At 49.5% G+C, this 27,057-nt stretch overlaps 1 protein-coding gene across 1 annotated transcript; it reads left to right on the forward strand.

The window, feature by feature from the left end:
- TRAP1 (TNF receptor associated protein 1) lies at positions 1–27,057 on the forward strand. The gene is made up of 18 exons (XM_075059335.1): positions 1–137; positions 5,646–5,816; positions 7,174–7,256; positions 7,665–7,805; positions 15,505–15,576; positions 16,309–16,469; positions 17,702–17,811; positions 18,000–18,073; positions 20,526–20,681; positions 21,064–21,184; positions 21,312–21,381; positions 22,589–22,736; positions 23,263–23,448; positions 24,047–24,185; positions 24,697–24,782; positions 25,319–25,464; positions 25,855–25,927; positions 26,207–27,057. The coding sequence occupies exons 1-18, from the start codon at positions 44–46 to the stop codon at positions 26,306–26,308; spliced, it is 2,133 nt and encodes a 710-aa protein (XP_074915436.1). The 5' UTR covers positions 1–43; the 3' UTR covers positions 26,309–27,057.

Below are 27,057 nucleotides of genomic sequence, written 5' to 3' on the forward strand. Positions count from 1 at the left end.
GCCGGCGGGCAGAGCGGCGCGGCGTGAGGCGGGGGCGCGCGGCATGGCGGCGGCGGCGGCGGCGGCGGCGCGGCGGGGGCGGTGCCTGGCGGCTCTGCTGAGCCCCGGGGTCGGGGCCGGGCCTCGGGCCGCCGCAGGTGAGCTGGGGCCGCCCCGCCGCGCCGTCCAGCCCGTCGTTAACCGGGCGGCTGCGAGCCCCCGAGCGCGGAGCCCCGGCGGGGCCCGGGGCGGGGCGGCGTGAGGGGGGGAAGGGGGGGCGGCGGGGCGTCTGCCGGTCTCGGCCCCGGCCCCGCGGGCGTCTGTCGCGTCCTCCGGGGCGGCGGGGACACCCGCCCGCGGCCCGTGTGTGCACAAGCAGCGCGACCTCGCTCTCGGCCGGTTCCGGCCGGTGCTTCGGAGGGGAGAGGTGGGCGATGAGCTGCCGGGGCGTCTGCCCGTCAGCCCGGGGAGCCGCGCTCCGGGCGAACAGCAGCCGCCGGCGGCCAGCCCCCTTGCTGGGAGGCGAGTTCATGTAGGCTTCTGTAGGGTCTAGCGCCGGGTCATCTGCTGGCTCACGCAGGGCCTGTGGCACGTCGGGTCACACGGCGTGCCCGGGTTCATCTCGTGGCTCGCATAGGGCGCGCAGCGTGTCCACGTTCATCTCTCGGCTCTCATATAGGGTATATGGCATGTCCGCGTTCGTCTCTCGGCTCTCACATAGGGTATATAGCATGTCCACGTTCATCTCTCGGCTCTCGTATAGGGTATACAGCATGTCCACATTCATCTCTCGGCTCACATAGGGTATATAGCATGTCCACATTCATCTCTCGGCTCTCATATAGGGTATATGGCATGTCCATGTTCGTCTCTCGGCTCACATAGGGTATATAGCATGTCCACGTTCATCTCTCGGCTCTCGTATAGGGTATATGGCATGTCCACATTCATCTCTCGGCTCACATAGGGTATATAGCATGTCCACGTTCATCTCTCGGCTCTCATATAGGGTATATGGCATGTCCACGTTCATCTCTCAGCTCTCATATAGGGTATATGGCATGTCCACGTTCATCTCTCAGCTCACATAGGGTATATAGCATGTCCACGTTCATCTCTCGGCTCTCATAGGGTGCACAGCCTGTCCACGTTCATCTCTCGGCTCTCATAGGGTGCACAGCGTGTCCACGTTCATCTCTCGGCTCATATAGGGTATATAGCATGGCCACGTTCATCTCTCAGCTCATATAGGATATATAGCATGTCCACGTTCATCTCTCAGCTCATATAGGGTATATAGCATGTCCACGTTTGTCTCGGCTCACATAGGGCGCGCACCATGGCCACGTTCATCTCTTGGCTCATACAGGGTGCGTAGGGTGTTTGGCTCAGCAGGGTGCTGGGACAGGAGCAGAAGGTGGCAGTGTTTCTGTTCCCTGGCCATTTCAGTTCTAGGTAACCTGACAGGTGAGCCTGAAGGGTTTGCGTTTCCCAGGGGTGCGCTCAAGATTTCACCTAAGATAGCTGACAAGATTGAGGGCTAAGAAAATCCAAACCCTCAGGACTCGATTACGGGATGTACTGTCTTATCGAGGCCACAATGTGCAGGTCCGGAAACACGCTTGTGAGCTGAGGCATGGTGAGAAGCCTCCTGCATGTCTTCTGTGAGCAGCCCGTGCTGTGCTCAGTATTTCCTTATCTGTTGTCTGGCTCCTAATCGACAGATTTGTAGGTTGTCAGTGTGGTCTGTGGTTTCCCTGTGGGTTATGAAGAGAAAATGTGACAGAGGAAATCGTGTGACAAATAGGGTCGCTATCAGGGTCAGATTGTGAGATTTATTGTGCCATTGAGTGCCACTTTGGTGTTTCTGGGCAATTCAGTTCTTCCACCACGGAAATCCCCAGTGGCTTGTTAGCATCCATATCTGAGAAAGAAGCTGTGTGCCTCTGTTGGGGGAGCAGAGCCAGAATTTTATTCCTTAACCTGTCATTCAGGTCATTCAGGGAAAAAATAGCAAGTAGAAGCTGTGTGGGGTGGAAATAAAGAGGGAGGAGCAGGAGGTGGTGTCCTTTCACTTGGATGCAGGCGCAGATCCCTGGCTGCAGGGACAGCCGTCCCTTCCCTTTGGCCGTGCAAAGTTGGCCACATTTTCTTTTGGCTCTCGCAATGCTGAAGGCTGAAGCTGGTGCAGAGTTTTTCGGGAGATGTGTTGGTGTGAGCAGATCAGTCTGGGACTCTCTTCTCCCTAGATTCGTACGGGATCTGGTGCCCAGCTAGAGAGCCCTTTCTTCTAATGAGATCTGAGCTGGAAATGTCTTATTACTAGTGCACTTCTCTGCAAGAGCATCCTCAGGCTTGCAACTGCACAGCAATCAAGCTATTATGGTAATTTCTGCTGACCCAAATTCTCCTCTTTGTTTTGAGCTGCGTACTGCTTTGTGCTCGATTTCCCACCCTAAATTTCTAACTGACATTCAGCTTGGCTCACTGCAGTCCTTTTCCCAGAAGAGGCTGTGTTTTCGGCGGGGGGTTGGTTGGGTTTGGGAATCACTGAGACATCCTGGTGCCTGGATTGAAAGGAGCCCCTGAGACCGAGGGTCATTCTCTTTTCTGTGGCATGTTCCCCGTGTGCAAGGCCACTCTGAGCACACATACAGGATCACTTAGGATTCACAGAGAACTGGAAGCTGGAGAGTAATCTGGGTATCTGCCATCTTTTATCGTGCAGGTGGGGCAGTGATGCAAATAGGAAGGTATGTGGAGTGTGATAAATAAAGCTCAGCATTTGATTAACTTGATATAAAAAGACCCGATTTGCCCCAGCACATCGCAGCACTCAACTGGGGCAGGAGCCATTCCTTCTTTGTCTCTTGGTCTTAGGAATTTGTTTCTCAGGCTCATTCTGAGTGTCACTTAACCTGTTAACTCAGCAGATACTTTCTCAATAGCTTTTGTGTGCCAATAATTGTGTTTTTATATGCAGAATTGCCAGGAGCCTTTCCCCTGCTGGCCGGGCAAGGGCTCTGCAAGAGACAAATGCTCTGAAGATGCTGCAGCTTGTGTTTAATGAGCCTTGTCTCTACCTGGCACAGGACAGGCTGTTAATTAAGGGTGATAAGACCAAACATTACCCGAATCCAAAAGTAACTTCTGAATTGGTGGGTGGTGATTTATTATTGTGCTTTAGAGGTAGGGAGACAAAAACTGTGAATACATCAAAAAAATTATAAGTAGCTGTAGTTTCTAGAGTCAGCTACTGTTTATGGGCTGGGGGGGTGACCTGTTTATTGGCTCTGGGGCCTTGCTGCCTGGAGATCTGATGATAGAAGTGGCCTTAAGGTTAGCACGGAGCTGCTGCTGATCTGCTTCTCTTTTGGTTCCTGGGGTCAGGGAGGGAGCAAAATTCCCTCTTTTATTTCTGCTGTTTGGGAAACGTGTGTATGTGTGCCTACGTACAAGTGCATATTTTTTGCAATATCCTACACCATCTAGCATAAAATGAGTATAAAACATGTAAACCCTGTATAAATGCATTAATAAAAATATGTAAACCCTGGGCTGATTCAGGCTTTTCCTCTCTGAAGCTCGACGGGCTGGACAGCCACACAGTGAGTTCTCCGCTGCTTTCCACTTCAGTCACCTGGGCTGTTTTCCTTGTTGCTTTCTCAGATGAGCCCAACAAAGGCTCATGAAATGAAAGATAAAGAACTTGTCCTGTGATAATGCAGCAGAACTGTTTGTGCTGCAGATCGCGAACAGTTATGTGTGTAGGAGGTGTTCAGATGTATTAAGAACTATTTGTGGGCTCTTTTCTTTAAGGGCAGAATGACTGGGGAGTAATTCAAGCTTCTGGCTGGAGAAGTGGATCTTGATTCAGAGCTTTCTGTGAGGAGGAGGAAGAATGAGGACTGACAGCCTCCTCGATCAGCTCTTGGGGATGAGGTGCAGGAGCTAGAAGCACTGTTAAAGCTCAGGGGTTTGTGTTCACCTGATCTGGAGTGAGCAAGAGGATGGTGAGCCTGATGGTCTGGAGCAGCAAGACCCGTTCTCCACGGCCATACTGGCAGTAGTACCTGCTAAGGTGGGCAGGAGTTTTGCAGAGCACTTGTGAAGGTAGCCTGAGACCTCACAAGATGAGCTGGAGGACGATGAGGGATGTTGGTGAAAGGGCTGGGACACCGAGTTCACTGAAGGCCTATGATAAGGTGGAGGAAGGTTCAGGAGGGAGCTAGGCTCTCCCAGCGGGTCACCTGGACTGGAGGGCTGTGGGTGGCCAAAGAAGCTGTTTCCAGAGAGGTCACGGGTGCACTGCAGGGACTGTCACCGTGCTCGTGGTTCTCAGTTCAGTTTTTGGGTGTTTTTGTACCCATTCGTCTGAAGAAAGGACACCTCAAAAATGTGCTTCTTGCAGGCCTAGGGTGTAGGGATTGCCTCCTTTTCATGCTTGACAAAACAGCCTGCAAGCACAGAGTGAGTCGTAAGAAAAGCCTGGGCTTGTCACTGCTTCCAGCCACTTTAGCTGCTTGTCCAGATTCTCCCCCCTCTGCCCAGGCCATCCTGGTCACTCCTCTGCCTCCCAAAACAGCCTCGTCCATTAATGTTCATTGTAGGGTTGGGAAAGGCCAAGTCACCGCCTGCCCCCAGCGCAGCTGCACGCTCAGATCCATACCCTCTGGGCTCTTAACTCTGGCACAGGCCTTTCTCGCTACGATTCAGAAATCACGCCAAGTAACTGGCTTTGGACAGAGCTCTGTAGTGCTGTAAATGGTCTTTTTGTCGCCAGGTTTGGCTTTGTTTCATCACCCAACAGAGAGAAGACTGTTTGGTTCACCTGGGCACAATGGAAGGAGGAGAATGGGGAATCCCAGTCCTTTTAAGGGGGCTCATGCCGTTTCCTCACTCGTCTCTCATTTTCCCCGCTGATTGCTTTGTTGACTAGCGGCTTTGTTGCTGCGTGTGCTGCTTACCCCAGAGCTGGCTTTGTTGGGGGATGTAATCCCTGTGCTCTGTTAACTGTGCTCGGACAGTCAGGGGCCAAATATTTATTGCCGTAAAGTAACTGCTCAGCTGGCTGATAGGGGCCAAATGGGGCTGGCTGGAGTTGTGCTTAGATATGGGAGAGAGCTTGTTGTAAAGGAGCCAGTTACTGTCGGTGGGATGAAAGTGAGCGGGAGGAAATAAATGTTGGTGCCTGGAGGCCTACCTGATGGTAAGTTGTTAGTACAGCATCCAGAGAAGCTGCGTGTGCAGCAGAGGCATCTCCTGGAGGTGCGGGCTGCCTCGCTTGCACTGGGGTTTTATGTCTTCACTGGCAGTAATGTGGGAGTTGAAGTGTTCCCTGTTGTCTTCAGCTTGGCCAGGTAACAACAACAAAAGTTGCAGACTGCCTCTTCCTCACCAGTTAATTTGTTGTGAAAGCTCCTAACTGTCATCTTCTGGCTAGAATTTTAATTCAGAAGAGACAGTCCAAAGTAGCAGCTTGCCTTTCTTATGCAGTGAAGGCAGTGCTGGAGGGAAATGGTGGGTGTTTGATTAGGAGGGAATTTCAGTCTTGCTTGGACAGTGTAACTCCCCACGGGATTGCTTAAGTGGGACCTTTAAAGGGTGCTCCTGTTGCTGCTGATACTTATGATTTATACTGAAATATCTTCACTTGTGTCTTCTAGCAAAAGGAGCAGCAGCATGTCTCCAAAGACAAATACTCCATCACTGGAGCCTCAGGTACAACATTCCTGCCACCAGCATTTCTGTTGTCCGGACGTACAGCACACAGACGGCGGAGAACAAGGAAGAAGAGCCCCTGCACACCATCATCAGCAACACAGAGAATGTGAAAGGTGGGCGCGAACACAGATGTCTCGTAGGAGCACACTCGGGGTGCAGGCAGACCTGGGACAAGGTCTAGGTGCAGCTGTGCGCTGACTACGAGGGTGAGCCCTCTGCAATAGTGTTTCTGCCTCTGGAGGAGGTGCAGGTAGTGGTCATCACATCCTAGCTGGCAGACTACAGTTTGAATCTGTATTGCACTGTCACCTCCCCAAACTGGAACATGCAAATCAGAATGGCCTTTACTGAGGAATGAGGCCATGAAGACTGCGAGAAGAAGTTGCATCTGTGGGCTTAGCCAGGCAACTGATGGTCATGCATATATATATGTAGGGGCTCCACAGGCTCTAGCATTTGCCTAAAAAGAGATTTTTTTGTCCCAGAAGCAAGCTGTGCCTGCCCAGGTCATTGGTGTGGATCATGGAGGTCTAATGAGAATCCTGGTGTCAGCCTTTTAGTTAGAATGAATTGCTTTGCACATCTTCAGGGAGAAGTGCTTTAAAGCAAGGTCACGTGAGTTATTCAAGCACAGAAATAGCATCTTAACTCCATGGTCCCGTGGTTTTTCTGGCAGGTACTTTTGAGACCGCCAGGCTGTGAAGACCCCAGTGGGGTTGATGGACTCCTCCTGCTGCTGTCCGCACCCCAGCTTCACCCTGTCACTAGGGAATGTAGGTCCTTGCCAGCAAGGCATGGCAGAGGTAATGTGTGACCTGTGACTTCCCCCATGTTGCTTCAGGGTTCTCTAATGCCTCTAGCAGGAGAAATGCTGTTTTTAAAAGGCCAAGGATGGTCTTTCAGCTGCGATGTTTTGTCGTGTTATTCTTTCTGAGGAAAATTCTCTTTCTGGGCACAGCTACCTACCTGCGTAGGTGACTGTACGTATGTACTTGCTTGCCTGCTCCACAGAGACATTTGAGAATCTGCCTTTTTCTGCTTAAGGCTCCAAGTATTGTTTGGGCATGAGAAATGCTACCTGGCTGTAGAAGCTCTTCGAGCAGCGCATGTGCCTTGAAAATCAAGTCAAGGAAGAGTGTGGAAGGCAGGCTATATACCACAGGAGGCACTTGAGAGAGCAGTTGGGGATCGCTTGGAGCCACACATAAGGAGCAAGGGGAATCACCTTTCACTTCTCATTTATTGATTGCTCTGCAGCCCAGACATGGTGACCAATGTGCCCGTATTGCAGGCTTTGACTGCCTTGAGGTTTGTGTGCCAGGAGTTGAGGTGCAGAGGCCAAGTGTCTGCTTGGCAAAGCATGCTGGCTCATAGGGGTGCTGAAGTATGTGGTAAGACTGCAATCTTGCCTTCCTTCCCAAGAGGACCCCAGTGAAGTGCCTTAAAGGTGTGTTTGTGATTTTATTCTAGGTGCAGCCTCTAAACATGAGTTTCAGGCTGAAACGAAGAAACTGCTGGACATTGTTGCCCGTTCCTTGTACTCGGAAAAGGAGGTAAGGCACCCACTACTTGCTGGTAGATTTTCTGTTGGCAAAGCCCTGTCTATGTCAAGGGGTACATCCAAAATGGTTGAGCTGGGAGAATACCTGTTCATTTTCCCAGCATGTCCTGTGCTGTTCACATGTCATGCTTTCTTGAATGATGTTTTCTTAAGACACCTTGAAAATGTGTTTTCAAAACAATTTGTAGGTATGGCCAGGTGACTCTGTGAGCCTCAGAGCCTCTGCACTTTAATATTGAGTTCAGACAAACTGTTCTCCTGGCAGATAATGGGGAAACGCAGTTCTTTTTCTAGCGAGTTAGTAATTAGTTTGTGAGTAGGCAATGAGTTCCCAGGTCTCTGGGAGTCCCGTGCAGTGGACAAGGCCAGGCTGCAGTGTCAGGTTGTGTCTCGTCCCCAGGTATTTATCCGGGAGCTGATCTCCAATGGCAGTGATGCGCTGGAGAAACTGCGTCATCGGCTGATGGCAGAAGGGAAGGCCTTGCCAGAGATGGAGATCCATCTGCAGACAGACAGTGGAAAAGGAACCATCACTATCCAGGTACCTCCCTTTGGTAACAGGAGAGTGTTATTCCCTGCTCCTCTCATCACTAGCCTTTGTCCCATGAAGGAGCAGTGGAAGCTGAGTGGCAGCACAGTCCCATGGATTCCCAAGCATGCCTGAAGAAGTGTTCTGTCCTCATCTGGACTCTGGTTCATGAGGCTGTAACCTCAGGATTTGATGAGAAACCACCGATTTATCTGCTTTACACTCATGCCTGTAGGAAAATTTGCTGCTCCTTCCTTCCGTGTTAGGAACTACAAGCAGCTTTTCTCGCAGTACCTTGTCTGGTGCACTTCCCAGGTTGTGTGTGCGTTTCTCACTGGTGGAAAAGTTGGGAGTCTGGTTTCATCCTGACCTTGGAGGAGGATTTCCTTCACCACCTTAAGTCTGAGGTGTTACATGGTAGCTTGCAGACCTTCCCTCTCACCTCAGTCGCTGGGCGATGCTGGGCTGGTGAGAAGAGCCTCCCATTGCTGATTGTCTCTCTCTCCTCCTGCTCCAGGACAGGCCAAGTCCAGCTGATGCTGAGGCTCTGCCCTAACATACAGCTGGGACTATAGATTGCAGGAGTACCATAGCACTTATGTGTCCTCCTTTCTGCAGCATTGGTTTTAATTGTTCCCTACTGGTGGCAAAATGCTTGGCAGGAGCGGGGCAATCAGTGTAAGCATGCTCTCCTGTGGGACTCGGTGCGGTGAGGGAAGGTGGAGCTGGTCCTTCTTTCTGTACTTTGATTGCTCTTGTTTGTGGCTGTTGTCCAGGGTGGAAGGCTGAGGCTCAGTTTTGGTGTTTTCTTGGCAAAGCTCTTAATGCAAAGAAGGCAAATCAGTATCTTTCCTTGTGGACCAGTGTCAGCCATGGGAGTGTAGGGGAGGACTGTTCTCAGGAGAGGGTGAATGAGGCAGACAGTAGTGTGTGAGTGAAGGCTGACCATAGCAGGTCCAGGGGAGACGTGGCACAGACAAAGCACACAATCTGATATTTTTCACGTGGGACAAAAGCACTGGCTGTTAGAGGCTGCTCAGGTTTTTTTATACTTCTGTTTCTCTGCAGAGCAAGCAGCTGTGGTTGCCATGGGGAAGTTAGTGATCGTCAGTGGGCAACACAATCATCAACCCAAAGATTCTCAAACCGTAATGCAGAGGCTTTGCTATTCCTATCACACCTGACTATTGCATTTTTCTGACTGCTGTGTAACACTGATTCCTTAATGAGCTCTCACTTAGCCCCAAGCAGGGTGTCATTCCTGTCTTGCTCTCATCTTTCCCTTTTGCGATCATAGGGGACACGTAGCCTCTGAACCCATCAAGACATTCTCATGCCCTCTAACTGTGGAAGCTGTCCCCTTCTTTGGCAGTTTGGTCAAGAGACCTGTTTGCTCGCCTTGCAGATAGGGTGCATTTGACGTCATACCCAATTAGACATGTTAGGGATTTGTCTTTTTATAACCCCCTACCTGGCTGCCTGTGCATCTCTAATGCGACTAAATGAGTCTTAACTAGGAAGCTTTTAACTGCAGCAATACTGCACTCTGAGAAGGAAGAGAGAACAGCGCTACTCCAATCTCTTTTAATAGGTTTGCCTTCTCAATAGTGCCTAAAGCTTCTTACCTCCAGCGAAGGGTTTATTTATAACCTCTTGAAGAAACATACTGCATATAATGATTAGTTTGAACAAGCCTCATTCAGAACATTTCCCTACCTTTCAGGAATGCAAAGGTGCAAAAAAACTTGCCTGCAATGATTGATGCAGAGATGAACCTGTCCCTTGGTCACTCTTGTTTTCTGTACTCACTAGGACCCGCCAAAACAGAAGCACCAGGTCCCTCATGTGTGATCTGTAGCAATGGTCCCCCCAGTTTTTTCTAGAAAGGTCCCATTGTCTCAGTCTAATTCCTAGGTCCTTGTCCTCAGATCTTCATGCCGCTCTTGGCCCCAGGATCTGCTAGATCTCTCCCCTCATCCTCCAAGCCCTGTAACATCTCTCTGTGTCTCACCGGTTGAGAAAAGGCAGGTCTGTAACGTATGACGGCCTCTGTTACAGGCATGCTCCAGTAAAGGACTACATTAATCTCTGTTAAGTGACTGCAGTTCTGCTTACTTCTCTGCCAGGGCTGAATTTCATTTGTAAGCATAGCAAGACTCAGAATTTTAATATGATGTCCTCATTCGGGGATATCCTACCCAAGCATTGCTGAGTGTTGTATCTGTTAAGAGGGAAATGTTCACTGTCTAGTCCACTGAATTGCGCCACATCAGTTCCTTCACCAACATCTTGTTGTTTTAGCAAATTCCATGGTTTTCTCCACCCCTTTGAAAACTGCCTCATTCTGTTTCTAGGACAGCTCCATCTGGTAGCAGCCATAGCCTGCAAGGTCAGATCTCTTAAGAAAATCCCCTTGAAAATGTTACGGGTGTGTTTTCAACGAGAACAGATCTGCAGAGCTCTGCAGTTCCGCATGCTAAGGCTTTACAGACATGTTTTTCTGGATCCTTTGAGGTAGGAACAGAGAAGCCCTTCCACACCCCAAAGCCCTGTGACGACAGAGCTCTCCTTCAACACCTGCACAAGGCTGCCTGTGGCCGGCTGGTGACAGGCGCTTGGCTGCGGTGTGGTCGGTGTCGCTGCTACGCAGCTCTGCCATACTGCTGTGTCTGGTGGTAACCCTGTGTTTGTGTGGGCTCGGAGGCTGGAGCCGTGCTCATTGCTGGTGCTTGATTTAGGGCTAGGACAGTGCTAGCAGTTTAGAGGAAATTGTTTGAAATGTTTACAGAGCTAATAGCTGCTGCTGGGTGAGGGAGTGTGACCGCTGTTTTAACATGGGTAAGCAGCATAATTGCTGCCAGAGCTTGGGCTGCTCAATTCTCTTTGCTGGGCTTTCTTCTCATTGTTGGAGTAATCCAAAATCAGTGTCTGTGAAGCCACAAAATAACAAGTTTTCTGTGTTTGGGAGGAGTTAAAATGACTGCAAACACCACTCTTCCCTGCAACAGCCCCCTGTATCGCTGAGCAGATCTCTCCTGGCTTATGAGTCTGCAACAAGGACTGGGCTGTCCTGAGGCTCTAATAAAGAACTGAGATATTTGGGCTTTAGCAGTTCAATGCAGGTGCACCCACATGTCCAACAAAGCTTCGTGCAGGTGGGGAACTGGTCCCCCTCCATGTTGGGTCATGTCCCAGCAGCCACCCTGTGCTACCAGGCTGCAGCAGAGAGAGTGTTATGTCCCTAGCTGTGCGCAGCATTGCAGCATCCGTCTGCCACTTGGGCTTGAGGAAGCAGGGGAGCAGGAGATGGACAATAATGCAGGTAGAGATGGAGGGGTAAAGCTGTCTGTACTTGGACAAGCCTTAGGTGGAATTAAGCTTACAGAAATGTGCCACTGATTGCAGGGGTGGGTTAGAGCTTCCAGTTGTTGCATCATCTTTAACAAATAAGCTAGGGAACCAGAAATACAAACACATCTCAAATAATCTGCGGCCTAGGGAAGGAAGTGCAGAATCTTTTCTTTTCTTCCTCTTCATGCCAGAATAAGAGCATGTCAGATTTCAAAGTGGATGAGAGGAAGTACTTTTCTGAACGCTGGGCATTTAGACCTGGATGGTTGGAGGCTCAGCATTGTTGAAAATAATGTTAACACAGGGTACTGGAAAGGAAAGGAAACCTCAGGCTCTGTGCTTTGGACAGCTTCCACGTACTAGGCCAAGATTACCTTGTATCTGTGCGCATCAGTTTTATTGTGCCTTTTATCCATTTGTGGCTGCTACAGATGCCGTATTGGTTCTAAACCAGAACGCTGCTCCAGTGTGGCTGCTGTCCTGGTCTTGTGAATTTTTAGTCTCTTTAAGCAAGGTATTTAAAGAACAGGGGGGACACTTGCTAATGGGACGTTTTGGGATTTTATTACCTCATCAGTTGGTGAAAGCAGCATGTCCTTATTTTATTATGTAGTCAGTGTTCTTCTGATGCCCTGTTGAGATTTTGCACTGAAATAAGTGTTTCAAGTGTTCATTTCGCAACAAAGCGAAATGAAAGGCACAGTAGCTCAGATACGTACCTCTAACTGCAAGCATCCTTTCACATGCAGCCGTGGCAAAGGCAGCAGTTCATGGTTAGTTAATGGATTGTTTGGTGTAACAAGGCTCTGCAATATCTTAAATTGGACTCAGGTAATGAGCAAAGATGTTACATTACCTAAGTTCTCATTTACCAGCTAAGCTAAGCAGTTTGTTGATTTAAACTGGATTTGTTGCTGTAATTATGTGCAGTTTGTTTCTGCTTTACCAAAAAGTATGATATGAATACAAGAGTTGCGGGCTGACTGATTTGATGAGACAGATAGTGGGGACAAAGGGGTTCATTTACCCCTCTGTCAAGGAAGTCGGAGGTCCTCAGGGCTGTGGAGCAAATGCAGAGGATTTCATGGTGGGAGCCCTGAGGTACTACATGCCTGGCAGTTATCCATCCATCGTTACACAGAGCAGTGTCTGCAAATGTCCAGCACCCATGCCACAAAGGTTAGAACAAAGTGTCCCGTGCAGTTCAACAGCAGGCCTTGTATCTGGGAGGTCTCCACACAGACAAAGGTGCTAAAAGCAATGTTCACCTGCTGTCTCTTCAGGGTAAATGTTACTTAGTTTAGAAGTGTAGTAAAAGTGTGGTCCTAGAGCTCTTCATAGTCCCTCAGAAGATGGGATGAAGGTCTGTAGCCTGTTGTGTTGTCTTGCAGAGCGACAGGGCTTGTAGAGGGGATGGTTCAGGGGGAGGCTGTTTACTCTGCACCCTAAGAAGTCCCAGAAGGGAAATTCAGCCAGGTGAGGAGGTTGTTGTTCTGCTGAGTAACAGAAGGGCTTCTGTAATTAACCTTCAGCTAATGAAGTGTCAGCGCACTGAACTTCGTTTCATGGTATACAGTGGTTGGTTTCTCCAAGCTGTGGAGAAGCATTTAGCACTTTAAACTCTGAACATAGCCCTCACATCTTGTAATTTGTGAAGCCCCATGTACAATTTGCTTCGTGCTTTACGAGTAACTGCTGTGGCTGTTGTCAGCCTGATAAAACTTTTCTTGCAGACTGAAGGGAGGGCTTGAAACTGTCTGCAGGGGAAGAAAAGTTGTAATGTTGGTGGAGCAACAGCAGTCCTTGCAGTTACGCTGGCTGATGGCGGGTAGAAAGTCTTTGCAGGGGGTTTTGCGATGACACGGTGGTTCCTGGCAAAGACACCTAGAGGCCGAGCAGCAGCCTGCGCAGCGCAGAACGATGTGAGAAGGGCAGTCGAAGTCCCGCCAGCTCCTTCCTTGGATTTCATGGAGCTAGTGCTGCCAGTGCTTGCGTCCGTCCGAGGCGGGCTGTTCGTGGGCAGGTTCGTTTGCTTCCCACCGCTGAAGAGGGCCTGCTCAGCAGAAGCTGAGCTCCTTGGTCTCTCCGCCACCACCACTTTATTCCCCGTTCCCCGGAGCAGCACCATCTGGTGAAGGGAGCCGAGAAGCGCAGTGCGAAGGCCAGCCGCAGGAAACGCATACGCGGCAAGAGCGGTTTGAATCTTGATGGCGTTTTCATCTTATCCGCCCAGGTGTTTTCCTGCAGTAGGAAATGTCGGCTTTGCCAGGATCTTCGGCCGGCCACCTAAAAAGACGCTTTCCGCTTTCCCTGTTAGCGGCTCGTCGCTGTTGGGGGAGCGGACCATTTTCAGCCGTGTTCTTTGTTCGTTGCTATTCACCCTCATCAAACTAGTCTCCAGGAATTGTCATTAAGCATTTTGCAATAAGTTTGGCAGGGCGTTCGGAATTCAATAGCTAAATAAATTCGCGGGGTAGGGATATTTTTTTTTAACATACTGGAATTTGGGAATGACATGCTGTGCTATAAATAGGAGTGGATCAGAGGAGTTAAGAGTTCTGTTCAGGGTCTGGCATGAACAAAACCTGAACCAGATGCTGAAAACTTTTCTTTCTGGCTTTTTCTTCCCTGGGGGAAGGGACCATGTCAGATTCCTGAGATTTTGCCATACCCTGTTTGTTTTTCCTGGCTTTTCATCTCCCACTGTTGAGATCTTACTGGGCATCATCCCTCTTCTCAGCCAAGTCTACTGACTGGCCTTATCATATTTAATCAAGGGAAAGGTGTTGCTGTGCCATGACTTGTATGAATGCAGAAAAACGTCTTACCCACATGGCACCTCACTTAGTAACCTCACAAGTTGACCACAGTTTGATCCTTCAGTGGAGTTCAACGCTATATTAAAAAAAATATGTACTAACATTAACTTACTTTGCTAGTAAATAAGCCCAGTAAATGCCCCACATGGGTGGTAGAGGCATGCTGTGCCAGAATTCACTCTAGCATCTCACCTCCGAGCCATCTAGCAGCAGCCAGTTCCGCTCCAGCTCGTTTTGCTGATTCCTGCATGCCGAATCCCACCCCTACATTAACAACACTGGGAGTGTGTCAGCCCGCTTCTGGATGTGCAGGCTTCTGTCAGCTGTGATAACTGTGCTCACAGGTACTCGAGTGGAGATGAACTCCTCACATGAATGAGAATCACCTTCCACTTGGCTAATTCTTGTGCTGTTGCTGCCTTACAGAGTGGCTCAGAGAACCTGTAAGAGCAGCTGGTCAGGATGTTTGTGTCAGGTAGAGAAGCTGCTGGGATTTGGGAGGGCGAATGGCACTTGGTTTTCAGAAGTGGCATCCTGGAGAGCGTTAGCCTGCCCTTTGCTTCTGTGGAAGATGTGTGTGGAGCAAGACTGAAAATACATTGGACTACAAAGTGGAAAATATTTTTGTTGGGGTCCTGTGTGAAAGGGTGGCCATTTCTAGCTGGGGTTTGCTGTTACCCATGTTGCCTTTGGGTCGTGCAAATGTATTGCGGCAACAAATGAAGTTGCAGCCTAGTCTGAGGCTTGCTGTAGCCTTTTCTGGATGGTGCTGCTGCTGCAGGGTCTGCTACGTGAGAGGCGTGCAGTAGCAGCAGGGAGATGTTTATCTGCATGCAGCAGTGCAAATCTGGATTAAACTGGGGACGACAACAAGCCATGTGCCTTCAAGAGAGCACTGGACACTTGAGCATACTCAAGTCTTGTGGAGCATAATGTGAGGGAGAAAGGAGGGAAAAAAAGGCAGAGTAGGTGGAGATCAGTGAATGTGGTGCTTGTAGACAAGGTTCTGCATTACCTGAGAGTTAAGGGATTCACTGCTCTGCCACTGATTCCTGGTGTGAGGGCATCAGTTCCCCATCTGAGGATTGGAAATAAGCTGCTTCTCACTGCTCCTTAGCTCCCCTTTGGACCTGTTCGGGAATGGAAACTGTCTCTGTACGTGCATGGCACTTGGCACAGTAAGGCCATGGCTGGGTTGAGATCTCTTTCCAGTGCTGTCATCCTGTGCATTTTTAGAGGGGTGTAGAAACCAGCCTGTCTTGGCGTGGTTTTGTCTTCTCCCAAGAAATGGCTTGAGTCTCTGAGCTTTCTGGTGGTTTATAGCCACAAGGCAGCTGTGGCTGCCCCTTGGAGCTGTGTGCCTTTTGAGTCCACTGTCCTGACCATGTGCAGGTGGAGTCACAGCTGGAAGTCTGCTGTTGCATTTACTGCTCAGCTGGCTGGGAGAGAGTGGGAGTCAGAGGTAGAAGTCGCTCGGGTGCTGTTTGCTAGAGCAATGCTTCCCTACTGATATTTCACCTACAATTGCTGTTTCTTTTCAGGACACAGGTATTGGGATGACTCAGGAGGAGCTGGTTTCTAACCTTGGTACCATTGCTCGATCAGGCTCGAAGGTAACTTGGGATGAGGCACCCCCCTAGAAAAGTCTTCTCCAATTACAGCCACTTTTGTTCTCCCAGTAATTTCTCATTCCATTTTGTCCCTTGACCCCCAGCGCAGCTGTGAAATTACACCCCTCTTGGAAGGTGAAACCTATCTGTGGAGTCTTCTAGCTCTTAATGGTCTCTGCTGAGTGCTGTGGGAGACCTGTGGTGCCCACGCAGTGCTAACGGGCCCTGTGTGTAATGCTGCTGCACCTGGCTGCCTTCGCTCCCAAATGCCTTCCTCCCCAAGCCATCATTATCGAGGGGCACATGCTCACTCAACATTCACCCTCTGTCCAGGAGGGCAGCAGCTGTGTCTTCATGCTGGCAAGTTGTTATAATGTACCTGATGTACCTGGTTTGTTTGTTTTTTCATCTCTGGAGCTGCCATTTTAAGGTTTCGTGGTCCTGATTGACTGAGCCCTCTCTTGTTTTCCTTTACTGCTAGTGGCAGTGAGTGTTGCCCTAAGCAATGCTCCCTTTTTGCAGAGGTACAGTCCCTGTGGGAGAAACCCTTTTCCTTGGGCACCGTTGTCAGAGCACCAATGCAGAAGTGTAGGATGAGGGTGCTGGACTGCCAGGCTGCAGTACCTGGCGTAAGGCTGCATCAGTGCATGAGGAGCCCAGCTGGAGCATGGATTGCGGCCTCCCAGTGGTACCTGAAGTCACTGTGTGCTGTTTTATGTCTCTTTGTTTCTCCAGGCTTTTCTAGATGCTCTGCAGAGCCAGGCTGAAGCCAGTAGTAAAATCATCGGCCAGTTTGGAGTGGGTTTCTACTCAGCCTTCATGGTGGCTGATAAAGTGGAGGTGTTCTCACAGTCTGCAGAGCCAGGGAGCCCAGGCTACCACTGGTCTTCAGATGGGTAAGGCTGCAGAATGGGATGGGGCGGGGGGGCTGTGTCCAGACCAGGCATGGACTGAAAGCTGTGCAAAGCAAGACAGGGCTTGTGTCATGTTTTATGACCAGGCTTACTGGTTTAGCTCCTGCTCAGATTATATATGGCAACAAAGTGTGGCCAAATGTGCCAGGGTAAAAAACAGAGGGACAGACTTGCTTTGCAGAGCAGGCGTGCTGTGGACAAAGAGAGTACCTGCCTCTCCTGTTCCTTCCCTGCTGGCAGGCAATCATCTTAGCAGTGCCCCAGGCTGGAGAGATACACTTAATCTCTTCGGTGAAGTCTTCCCCTGGGTTTTCGCTTGAGAGTGCCCACAGGAGGCAGCGGTCATGCAGTGCTGTGGCTCTGTAGGCACATGTCTTCTGTGGGTCGGATCTGTGTGCTCATCCTTTGCTTTTTGCTTAAAGTTGCAAACATCTGCGATGGCAAAGCTGTAGACTACTGGACCGTGTTGAAATTGTAGCTCCTGGCGGTGAAAAGCTCTGCATCCCCATAAAATCTCCTACAAATAAAGCATTTACCAAGTTATTTAAATTCTTGAAAAAAACATCTTGTAACTGAGACATCAGACTGTCTTGGGCTGCAGTCAAGCTGCTGTATACTGCAATTTGTACGGCTGTACACTTTGAAGGCTTGTTTGTCTGTCATCACTGCTGCTGTCTCTCCCCTGGGTCAGTGCTCTCACCAGTGTTTGATCCCCATATGGCATTCACTTAGCAATAGGGTAGGAATGGTCATCCAGAACAGGCTGTCTTCAGCAGAGCACAGCTGCTTTTCATTGTAACCGGTTACAGCGTACTCCAGCGGAGGCATGAATGAAGGCCCACAAACAAGTCAGAGTTGTCAAGGGAGAAGGCAGGAGCCTGGGTGTTGCAGTCACTGTACGAAATGTAGGAGAGGAATTAGACTAGGCTCACACAACCTGAAGTTGGTTTGAAGTTTGTTTCCTTTTCAGTAGAGACTGCTAGTGTCTTTGCAGAGCAGTGTGTCCTGGGTCTGGAGTCTCTGTAGGGAAGACAGCCACATGTTTTGGAGGGGCTTCTCAGAGGCACAGAGATCATTCAGGCATTCAGGATTTTTTGCCTTTTCCTCTTGGTGCTGAAGTGTTGTGTGTGCTCTTAGTTTAATAAAACATTCTTATGTCCCATCATGGATGTGTCTGAGGCACAAGCTGACACAGGGTCTGTTTCTAATCCTAGTTCAGGAATGTTTGAGATTGCAGAAGCATCTGGTGTCAGAACTGGGACTAAGATTATTATACATCTCAAAGAAGACTGCAAGGAGTTTGCAAATGAAGACCGAGTCAAGGGTGAGTGGAGGAGGGAAATGCTGCTACCTGCTGAGGGGCTGTATGATGTCTGTTGGGGGCCTGTGAGTGACAGGTGAATTTACAGTGGTTTTCCTCTCTTGCAACACCTTTCACCTGCTGGTACTGAGGAAATTCTTACTGTGTTGTTTTCACAAATGTGACTCTTCTATGTCTTCTTTCCATTCCAGAGGTGGTGACAAAATACAGCAACTTCATCAGCTTCCCACTGTACCTCAATGGGAGAAGAATTAACACATTACAGGTGAGCAGGAGGGCCAGAGGCAGGTCACTTACGGAGGTGAACCATTGTAATCCTCTGCTGGAGTCAGGAAACAGCATAAAGCTGCCGCTGTCCCTGGAAATCAGGGGAGGGTTGTCCAGGATATCACAGACCCTGTAGCAATCAGTTAATGAGAACAAAAGGAGATGATCCAGCAGAAGTCATGCCTGGAACTGCTTGTTTGCTTTTGTTGGACAGAATTCTTGCAGATTAGCAAAGCAGTTTTTATTTACAGTTATCTTCTAGATCTTCCCTTAATCAGAACTACTCTTTCAATGCTTTATAATATTTTAACTGTTTAAGCCAGGTGATATGTTGGTGATGTAGGGATTGCTCCAATCACTGGTGTGCTGACACCTCTTGCTGCAGTTCTTTCTGTCCTTCAGCGTGGGATAGCCAGTGCCAGTGAATGGTTCGTTCTCTTAGTGGCTCAGCTCACAGCCTGATTTTCTTCACAGCTCCTAGCTGAGCACTGCTTCATGTTGGCATTTTCTGACCACTTAAATTTATATTGCAGCCAGGTCCATTTTAGTCAGAAGTTCTTGGCCCGATTGCAGGAATCACCTAGGTGAAATTAATTATCTTCAGAACAGAAATCTATGAATCATTTTTCTCCAGCATCTTCTTTTCTGGTTGTTTAAAGCTTCCTCACATAAGAGAGCAGGTAGAGAGTATGTGTGTGGTTTTTTTGTTTCCTGGAATGTGGCACTGTATGGACAGACTTTCAAGACTGTACTTAAATATTTTATGATGTTAATTTATCTAAGGTTCTGTAATTGGTGTTACTAGTCACTGATATTTATTTGGATTCCTGCATGATAGTTTCTCTTCTGAAGGCTTTCTAGCTGTTACCCTTAAATTACAAAACCAGAAATAGATTTAGACAGCTGTTTGTTCTTTCTACCTGACAATCAATAGAACAGACTCCCTAGAGAAGTGTAGTACTAGAGCAAGGGGTGAAATGCCCTTAATAGAGTCATGTACTTTTATCTTCTTATCAGAAAGTCTGTTTTCCCTTGGGATACAGCAACAGCTTTATTCTCATTATGCTCCCATTTCAGGCCTTTTCTTTATCCAGGATCTTGTTTTTGCATTTTTCTGCATATCAACCTCAATTCACTGTAAACAGAGCCATAGTTAGTTCCCTGGTGCGGATCTTCCCAGATAAGCTCTTGAATGCTTGCCGTGTAGCTGACAATGTGGAGTTAGAGGCTTTTCCGGTCTAACTGATAACTGTAGCTACAAGTAAGCCTCTGGGAAAGCAGCACTTTACCTAACAACAGCTGCTAGAAAGCACCTTAGTACCCAGTTGAGTCCATAATCCTACCTGTGATCCTGCAAACCCTCCAGGACACTTGCGTGTGCTGGAAATGTTATGAAGCCACTTGTGGAACAAGGCTTTGAGGCAGAAAGTTTTAAGGAGTGTGACAGCATGGCAAGGGCTGCCAGAGCCCTGAATCCCTTGGACTCCGGTGGGTGGAGGGTGGGCTGGATCTTTGTATTGCCCCCAGTAATCGCTCCTGTTACTCATTAGGGTTTGACTGGCTAAGAGTGGCAGTGAGTGTAGTGGGCTTCACCCAGCTGGAAACATGAGATTCTTAATTGAGTCCCAATGCTTGTTAAATGGGCAGAACCTCCCGCATCTTTGCTAGATGCTGGTCTTTTGCTGAGGTACTGAAAACTTAAATGTGATGTGAGCATGGGCTGAATGCTCCAGAAAGTGTTGGGGGCTTTAGAGCAGCAGCAGGTGGAAAGCAGGGCCGCAGGAAAGGATCTGGTCTGGAGGTCATGACTTCAATTCACGTCTTGATGTGTGAAATGGTGCTGCTGGACCGCTTTCTGACCCTGCAGCAGGGACAGCCGAGTGGTTCACAAAGCATCTCCCAAACTGCTCCAAAACAAATCAGCAGAAAAACGGGCAATCCGAGAGTTGCTTCACAAGCACTCAGCTGACCTTGTGGTGGGATAGTGACCTCCGTCAGGGTGGCAGGCCAGTTGCAACAGACCCATTTAAACTTTCACTTTTCTTTTGCTTGCCTTGAGATACTTGACCAGTACTGCCAGTCAGCTGAGCTGTAGTAACTGTCCAGGATGCTCTTGGCCAGTAGCAAGTGTGAGGCAATGGAGGTTAGCCAAATCCCTTTTGTTTTGTGCTAAACAAAGCTGCCTTATATATGTTGCAGGTCAAGCGTACCTGTATGAGACGTGACCCGAGATCAGCTGAGGCACAGTAATTTGTTAGTCTGTGGTAATGTGCCTGAACCATAATACATCCCACTGCCCTCGGGCTGTGCAGAGGAGTCTGGCTGTTTGAAAGATTGTATTTCCTTGCTCCAGCATCCTGGAGGGAAAGTGTAACTAAAAGAAGAGCCCTGTGCTGTGAGGCCGCAGGTCTTGAGAGCTGATGGGAACTCGTCTCCCTGTTCCTTCATAGGCACTCTGGATGCTGGACCCCAAGGACATCGGCGAGTGGCAGCACGAGGAGTTCTACCGCTTCATAGCGCAGGCTTACGACAAGCCCCGCTACGTCCTGCACTACAAGACTGATGCTCCCCTCAACATTCGCAGCATCTTCTATGTGCCTGAGCAAGTATGTGCCCTTCTGTCCAGGGAACAGTGGGACATCTGCCCACTTGCCCTGAAGAGGAGAGAATAGGAGAGTTCTGTAAGGAAAGGAGGCAGCTAAGGCTACAGAATGGCAAGGAGGAATATCCAGTGTGGTATCTCTGCAGTAGGCTGGGTGCTACAGGATAGCTCTGGGGATACTGAGCCACGACAGGAGCGGGGAGATGGTTCGGGTAGATCCTTAGGGAAGACAGCCAAGATTTCAGCTCTCGTTAGGTTCAGCACTAGTAGGGAAGACCACAGTGTGACCTGGTCAGCTGGTGCAGCCACAGAGATACTGCAGCATAGTGTGCAGGTGGGCACCCTGCACGGTGCTGGTGTTACCTTTCTGTCTCTTGTTCCTGCAGAAACCATCCATGTTTGACATCAGCAGGGAACTGGGCTCCAGTGTTGCCCTCTATAGCCGCAAAATTCTCATCCAAACCAAAGCTGCAGACATCCTGCCTAAATGGCTGCGTTTTCTTAGAGGTGTGTGCTGGGACCAGGAACAGTGGGCTGTGGACCATGGCTTCCCCAGGGGGGAAGGCAAGATGCTGCCTTCCTGAGCCTGGCACTCATGTTTGCCTCGCTGTTCAAGGGTTGCTCTGTGTTTCAGGTGTTGTGGACAGTGAGGATATACCCCTGAACCTCAGCAGGGAGCTGCTGCAGGAGAGTGCCCTTATCAGGTAAGCAAGAGGTAGATCTTGTGGACTGCTGAGGCTCTTCCAGCTTCTTGCTGATTGAAGAGGGGACATTGTGAGGTAGTTAGAGGGGCTTGGAGGGACCTGGCACGTAAGCTGCAGCATTTTCATCTGTGAGAATTTCTGTAGTCTGTAAAGTGAGTTGTTTCTCAGCCGTGCTGGTCACATCTTGACATGTGGGAGCAGCATCCTGTGTCATACAGTCTGCTGCCGCCTGCATGGGCCACGTGCCCCTCATGTCCAAGGCTGTCTTTTGGTATCTCTGGTCCACAGCAGTAACAGTGCATTTGCTATTTAAAGTGTCTGGTCTGCACCACCAAGTGGTTTGGAAAACAAAACCAAACAGTGTCAGCTGTCAATATTAGGAAGCTGGGCCATACTTTAGTGTCACTGTTATTTATGTGTAAATCTTCAAACAGCACCTTGTGCCTCTTGTTTCCAGACTTCTTTCAAAGCTTTGCTGTGCTCACACACACATTTGTCAAAAACTGACAGCCAGCCAGCAGGGTTTTCATTTGGTGCTGAGACCCAGTGAAGCTAGCTGCTGGCAGGCCAGTCTCCTCAAAGAACCCCTTAGACCTGGCTTTGGTTTTTCCTTCTTTTTTATCCTTCAAGTCCCCTCTCAAACATCTGCCATTGTTGGAACTTGAAGGAAGTATAAGAGTAGGCTTTTACTCCTTAGTATTGGCACTGTTATCTTGTTAGGTTTGATGGCTAACTTTGTATTCTACAGCTGGTGAAATGCCTCTACCTTCACTATAGTCACCAAATTAACCCTGCCACTTCACAGTGGATTTTCAGGCCTTCAGAAAGTGTTCCTCCAAGTGTAACCCTTTCATAGCCACTTCCTTTCCATGTTTAAGGGTAGCTGTGGGAGTGAGGCAGATGCCCTGTTCACAGTTGGTTATGTACTGCAGCATCACTGAGTCACAAGTTACTGAAGATTTGAGTTTCAGCAGTACATTTATGCCACAGCTCTAGCTATCTCTCCAGCTCAAGAGCTGCTCTTGACTGAGATACAAAGAACAGATGTAGAGCCATGAGGGAAAGGAGACAGTGGACCCAGGGTTTCTCCTTTGTCCTCATGTTTGCAAATGCATCACTAAAACACTGCACAGGGAAAGAGATGTTCATCTGAAATCTCTTGTCTTGGTCCAGCAGCTATCTTTAAAAAGGCTTGTTTCTGCTGCAGGAAGCTCCGAGATGTTTTGCAGAAGAGGTTGATCAAGTTCTTCATTGACCAGAGCAAGAAGGACCCTGAGAAATATGCCAAATTCTTTGAGGACTATGGGGTATTCATGAGAGAGGGGATTGTCACGATAGCAGAGCAGGATGTCAAGGTACCAGGAGTCCTGAAGCACTGCAGCTGATGGGAAAGATTAGTGGCTCCTACTGCGACCTGGGATGAGGGTGGACTGCTACTTCTCTGTGAATCATACACACCTGTAACTTGTGTTCCTGGGTCTAACAAGACCTACAGATTCTCTAGTGCTGAAACTCACTTTTTTCTGACTGGGTGCTGCTTCCCACTTAATTTGAGACACTGCAGAGTCTCTGTACCCACACTGTGTTGTCAGCCCTCCCTGATGCAATATGAACTACAACAGGCAATAAACTAGGCCTTTTTCCTACTGTTGTCCTCTGCCTGGATTCCCATTTCCAGGAGAGCTTGACCTACATCCTGTCTAGGTCACTTTTCTGCCTCCTTAATATCTGGAGCAGGAAAGGAGGGACTCAGAATCCCCTGAGCCTTTTTGCAGGGCTGCAAACAGGCCTGCATGCTACAAGGGGAATTCTTGGGGCTGGGAGTGGTCAGACAGAGCTATAGTCATCTTGCCTCAGCTCACAGGAGCACATTTCTTCCAGGAGGACATAGCAAAGTTGCTACGTTATGAATCGTCTGCCCTGCCCGCAGGCCAGCTGACCAGCCTGACTGACTATGCCTCCCGCATGAAGGCAGGGAGCAGAAACATCTACTACCTGTGTGCACCCAACCGGCACCTGGCCGAGCACTCCCCGTACTTTGAGGCCATGAAGAAAAAGGACATGGAGGTGGGTGAGCAATGTGCCATGGCCAGGGGAACACCCTGAGCTACTACATCAGTCATCAGGGCTCACCTGGATCTCAGAGCTGAGCAGGGCAGTGAGGCCTGTGATAGACCCTCACCATTGCGGTGTCTTTGCCCGGGCTCCCTCTGTCTCCACTCAGGCTGGCTACTGTGGCGTGGGGCCAGGAAGGACCTGTCACGCACTCTGTGCAGGCGGGTTAGTACTTGTGCAGACATCTAGTCCTGACATCTGTTTAATACCTTTGCTGAACCCCAGAGCAGGAGCCTAGGAGCTGCTATGCAGGGCTGGTAATGGCATCATAGGTGTCCTCTGAAGGCAGGTGGCCCTTCCAGGACTGGAGTCAGTGCTGGGTCTCACTTTCCATGGGACAGCAGGAGTTGTTCAGCTGCAGATCTGCCACCCATGGTAACAAGCCCTCCAAGGGTTTGCTTTCATTTGGGGCCCTGAGCGATAGTCACCATGGGGCTGAACCTGTTAGTTTCCCTTGTGATGTTCTTGCTTTTTGGTGCGGAGTTGCTTTGGGAAGGAGGAGATGCTGTTACATCCTGAACTATGTGTTATTGTCCCTTTTCTGGCACAGGTCCTGTTCTGCTATGAGCAATTTGATGAGCTGACACTCTTGCACCTTCGGGAGTTTGACAAGAAGAAGCTGATCTCGGTGGAGACAGATATTGTTGTTGATCACTATAAGGAAGAGAAGTTTGAGGAGAGCCGCCCAGGTATTGTGAGGTTCCCCTGGCCCTTCCTGCTGCATGCAGTCCTGCCGCCCTGTGCCAGCCGGTGAGGGTACACCTCCTCCAGCGCTCTTGCAGCTCCTGAGCATGTGAGCAAGAGCACTCCTTTCCATCTTGCCATTCTCATGCTCTGAGGCAACTTGCAGTTCTTGAAGATCCCTTTTATCCCATGTGATCAAAGTTTAAGCAATTTGCCAATTTAAACAGATGGAATGTCACATGTGGAGTTTCCATGATTTGAGTTTTAACAACATGCATACGTCTGGTGCCCTGACAGAGGCAGGCAGGCACTGGCAGGGCATGAGCCTGCCCTCTCTGGGTATGGCACGGTCTGGGATGAGGGCACATACGTAGGTGTGTGCTGAGTGGTGCTGCCTTCCCATTTCCACAACAGAACAGATAAATGGAATTATGAAATGGACTGAGCTCGGGAGTAAAGCTCACTGTCCATTGGCACACTAATGCATGCTGAGATGTGCCCTCTTTCCCCTGCCAGCTGCAGAACGTCTGACAGAGAAAGAGGCTGAGGATCTGATGGCCTGGATGAGAAATGCCTTAGGCTCTCGAGTCACTGGTGTTAAGGTAGGTATTCTGTGTCTGGGTAACTGAGTACGGGAGATCCATGGAGGTAATAATCTAGGGAAAAAAAGATGGTGGTTGACTGGGGATCTGCTGCCACAGTTTTTTCTTTGGACCCTGAGAGAAATCATTCTTCACGCGTCCTTTCTGTAAATGGTATGAATGCTGGCATTTGTCATTTGGATGGTCAGCGTGGCAGCCGAAGAAACCCATCTTAATGAGTAATGAGAAAAGCCCATTTTACTAATTCATGCTCAGGTTACTAAAAGAACAGGCTGGCGACTGTCTTGCCTGTGGACTAGAAAGGCTTATTGGCAAGGAGTGCTTTGGTTCCAGCTGCGAGCTACTGCCTGTGGACCAGTGGGGCCATTTGAGTCCCCAGCTTCCTGGCTGGTTTAGGCAGCTCCTGTGGGGCGGGGATGAATCGTGTGGGGGCTTGGTGTGGATCTGTGCTGAGGAGACTCCAAGTCCTTGAACATCCCCCACCTCTAACCCATGTACATTTTCTATCTCGGCACCAATTGCTGGTTTTGCCACAGGTGACTACACGGCTGGACACGCACCCTGCCATGATCACTGTGCTCGAGATGGGGGCTGCCCGCCACTTTCTTCGCATGCAGCAGCTGGCCAAGACCCAAGAGGAGCGTGCCCAGCTCCTGCAGCCCACCCTGGAGATCAACACAGGGTAAGGGGAAACAATACCAGTGCTGGGCCTGGGGCACTGCAGTCTTTCTGGGGTGGAGGCAGAAAGGAGGCAATGTAAGGCTCCCAATTAGCAGAGCCCTCCCCATAAAGTGCAGTGTGTGCTACAATGCCTTAATCTGTGAGGCTGCATGGCATGGTTGATGTGAGCCACCCACACACACTATGTCCAGCCCTCTGAGGACCATGGGCATTATAGGGACAGGATGGGAGGGAAGAGAGAAGCCCCCAGAACAGTGGCAAGGAACTTGGAGCTATTCTGGCCTTTAGGTAGAACCTTTTTCTGTCCCACCTTGGCTTAGCTGCTCATTCTGGAAGTAAATTTCTCATTGTGTCCAAAAATACCAAGTCTCAGTGTTCATCTCTCTTACAGGCATGCTCTGATTAAGAAGCTTAACGAGCTGAAGGACAGTCAGCCTGATCTGGCCCAGCTGTTGCTTGATCAGGTGAGAGCCAGGCCTTCTCCAGAAGCAGCACCATCCTCCCCAGAGCCAGCTTGCAGACCATGTGCAGCAGGGAACAGGGTGAAGCCCTTCTAGTGGGCAAGAATCACATCCTTCTGTGGTCCCTGCTCTGGGTATTTCTGGCACCTGTGGTCCATGTGTTTTCCTACCAGATGACCTAGAAGACATGCTTGGTCTCAGCATGCAGGTCCTGGATAGTGACAATCACTTCCTCCCCAGCTCTCATCCAGCTCGCTCTTACTGCTTTCTTCTCTTTTTCAGATTTATGAGAATGCCATGATAGCAGCAGGACTGAATGAGGATCCCAGACCAATGGTGAGCCGGCTCAATGAACTCCTTACCAGAATCCTGGAGAAGAACTGAGCCCCAGAAGACTGAAGGATGAACTCTGTGCTGGCGTCTCTTTCCTCAAGTGCAGTCACTGTGTCAGCTATTGCAGCATCTGCTTGCAGGCACTGCGCAGTGAGGGGTTCATGTGGCAGAGGGCCAGGGAGAATGCAGGGGACTTCCGATCCTCACTGCACACGGAGGAGCCAGTTGAAATTATTAGATCGTATGTCATCAACCTGTTCAAAGTATGATGTTCTTAGTGGGAGCAAAATCCAGAGGTTGCTGCTAAAACAATATGCCCAAATTTCTGACACAAGCCTGAAGAGCCTCATTTCATACTGTTTCTAGAAATGGCCTTTCCCAAAACAGATGTTGGCAGCAAGATTCCCAGTTAGGTCTGTGAATACACCCCCCATCCACTGAATCCCTGTGTACCATTGTGCTCCGAACAAGTACTGACAGAATTAATTAATGTTAAGCAACCTCCACCTCTGACCAGGCAGGAGGAGTTTGCCGGCATGGAGATAGATTGCTGCCATTAGCAGACACAAGATCCTGTTGGTGGAACATATCAGTACAGTCCCATGGCAGAAAAGATCCCCGAGCTGCTGGATAATTGAGTTCATCCTGGTCTTGCTGTGGAGAAAGGGAAGTAACTGGGAAACAGCTTTCCAGTGTGTGGCTTTTTGGAGAGTCTCCAGGGTTTTTCCCTTTTCTGTGGGATAAACTGCATGTCTAGCTGATCTGCATTTATGATAAATAAACTCCTCCTCTTTTCCAGA

This window comes from Buteo buteo, chromosome 29, assembly GCF_964188355.1.
Source record: "Buteo buteo chromosome 29, bButBut1.hap1.1, whole genome shotgun sequence".
Lineage (NCBI taxonomy): Eukaryota > Metazoa > Chordata > Aves > Accipitriformes > Accipitridae > Buteo > Buteo buteo.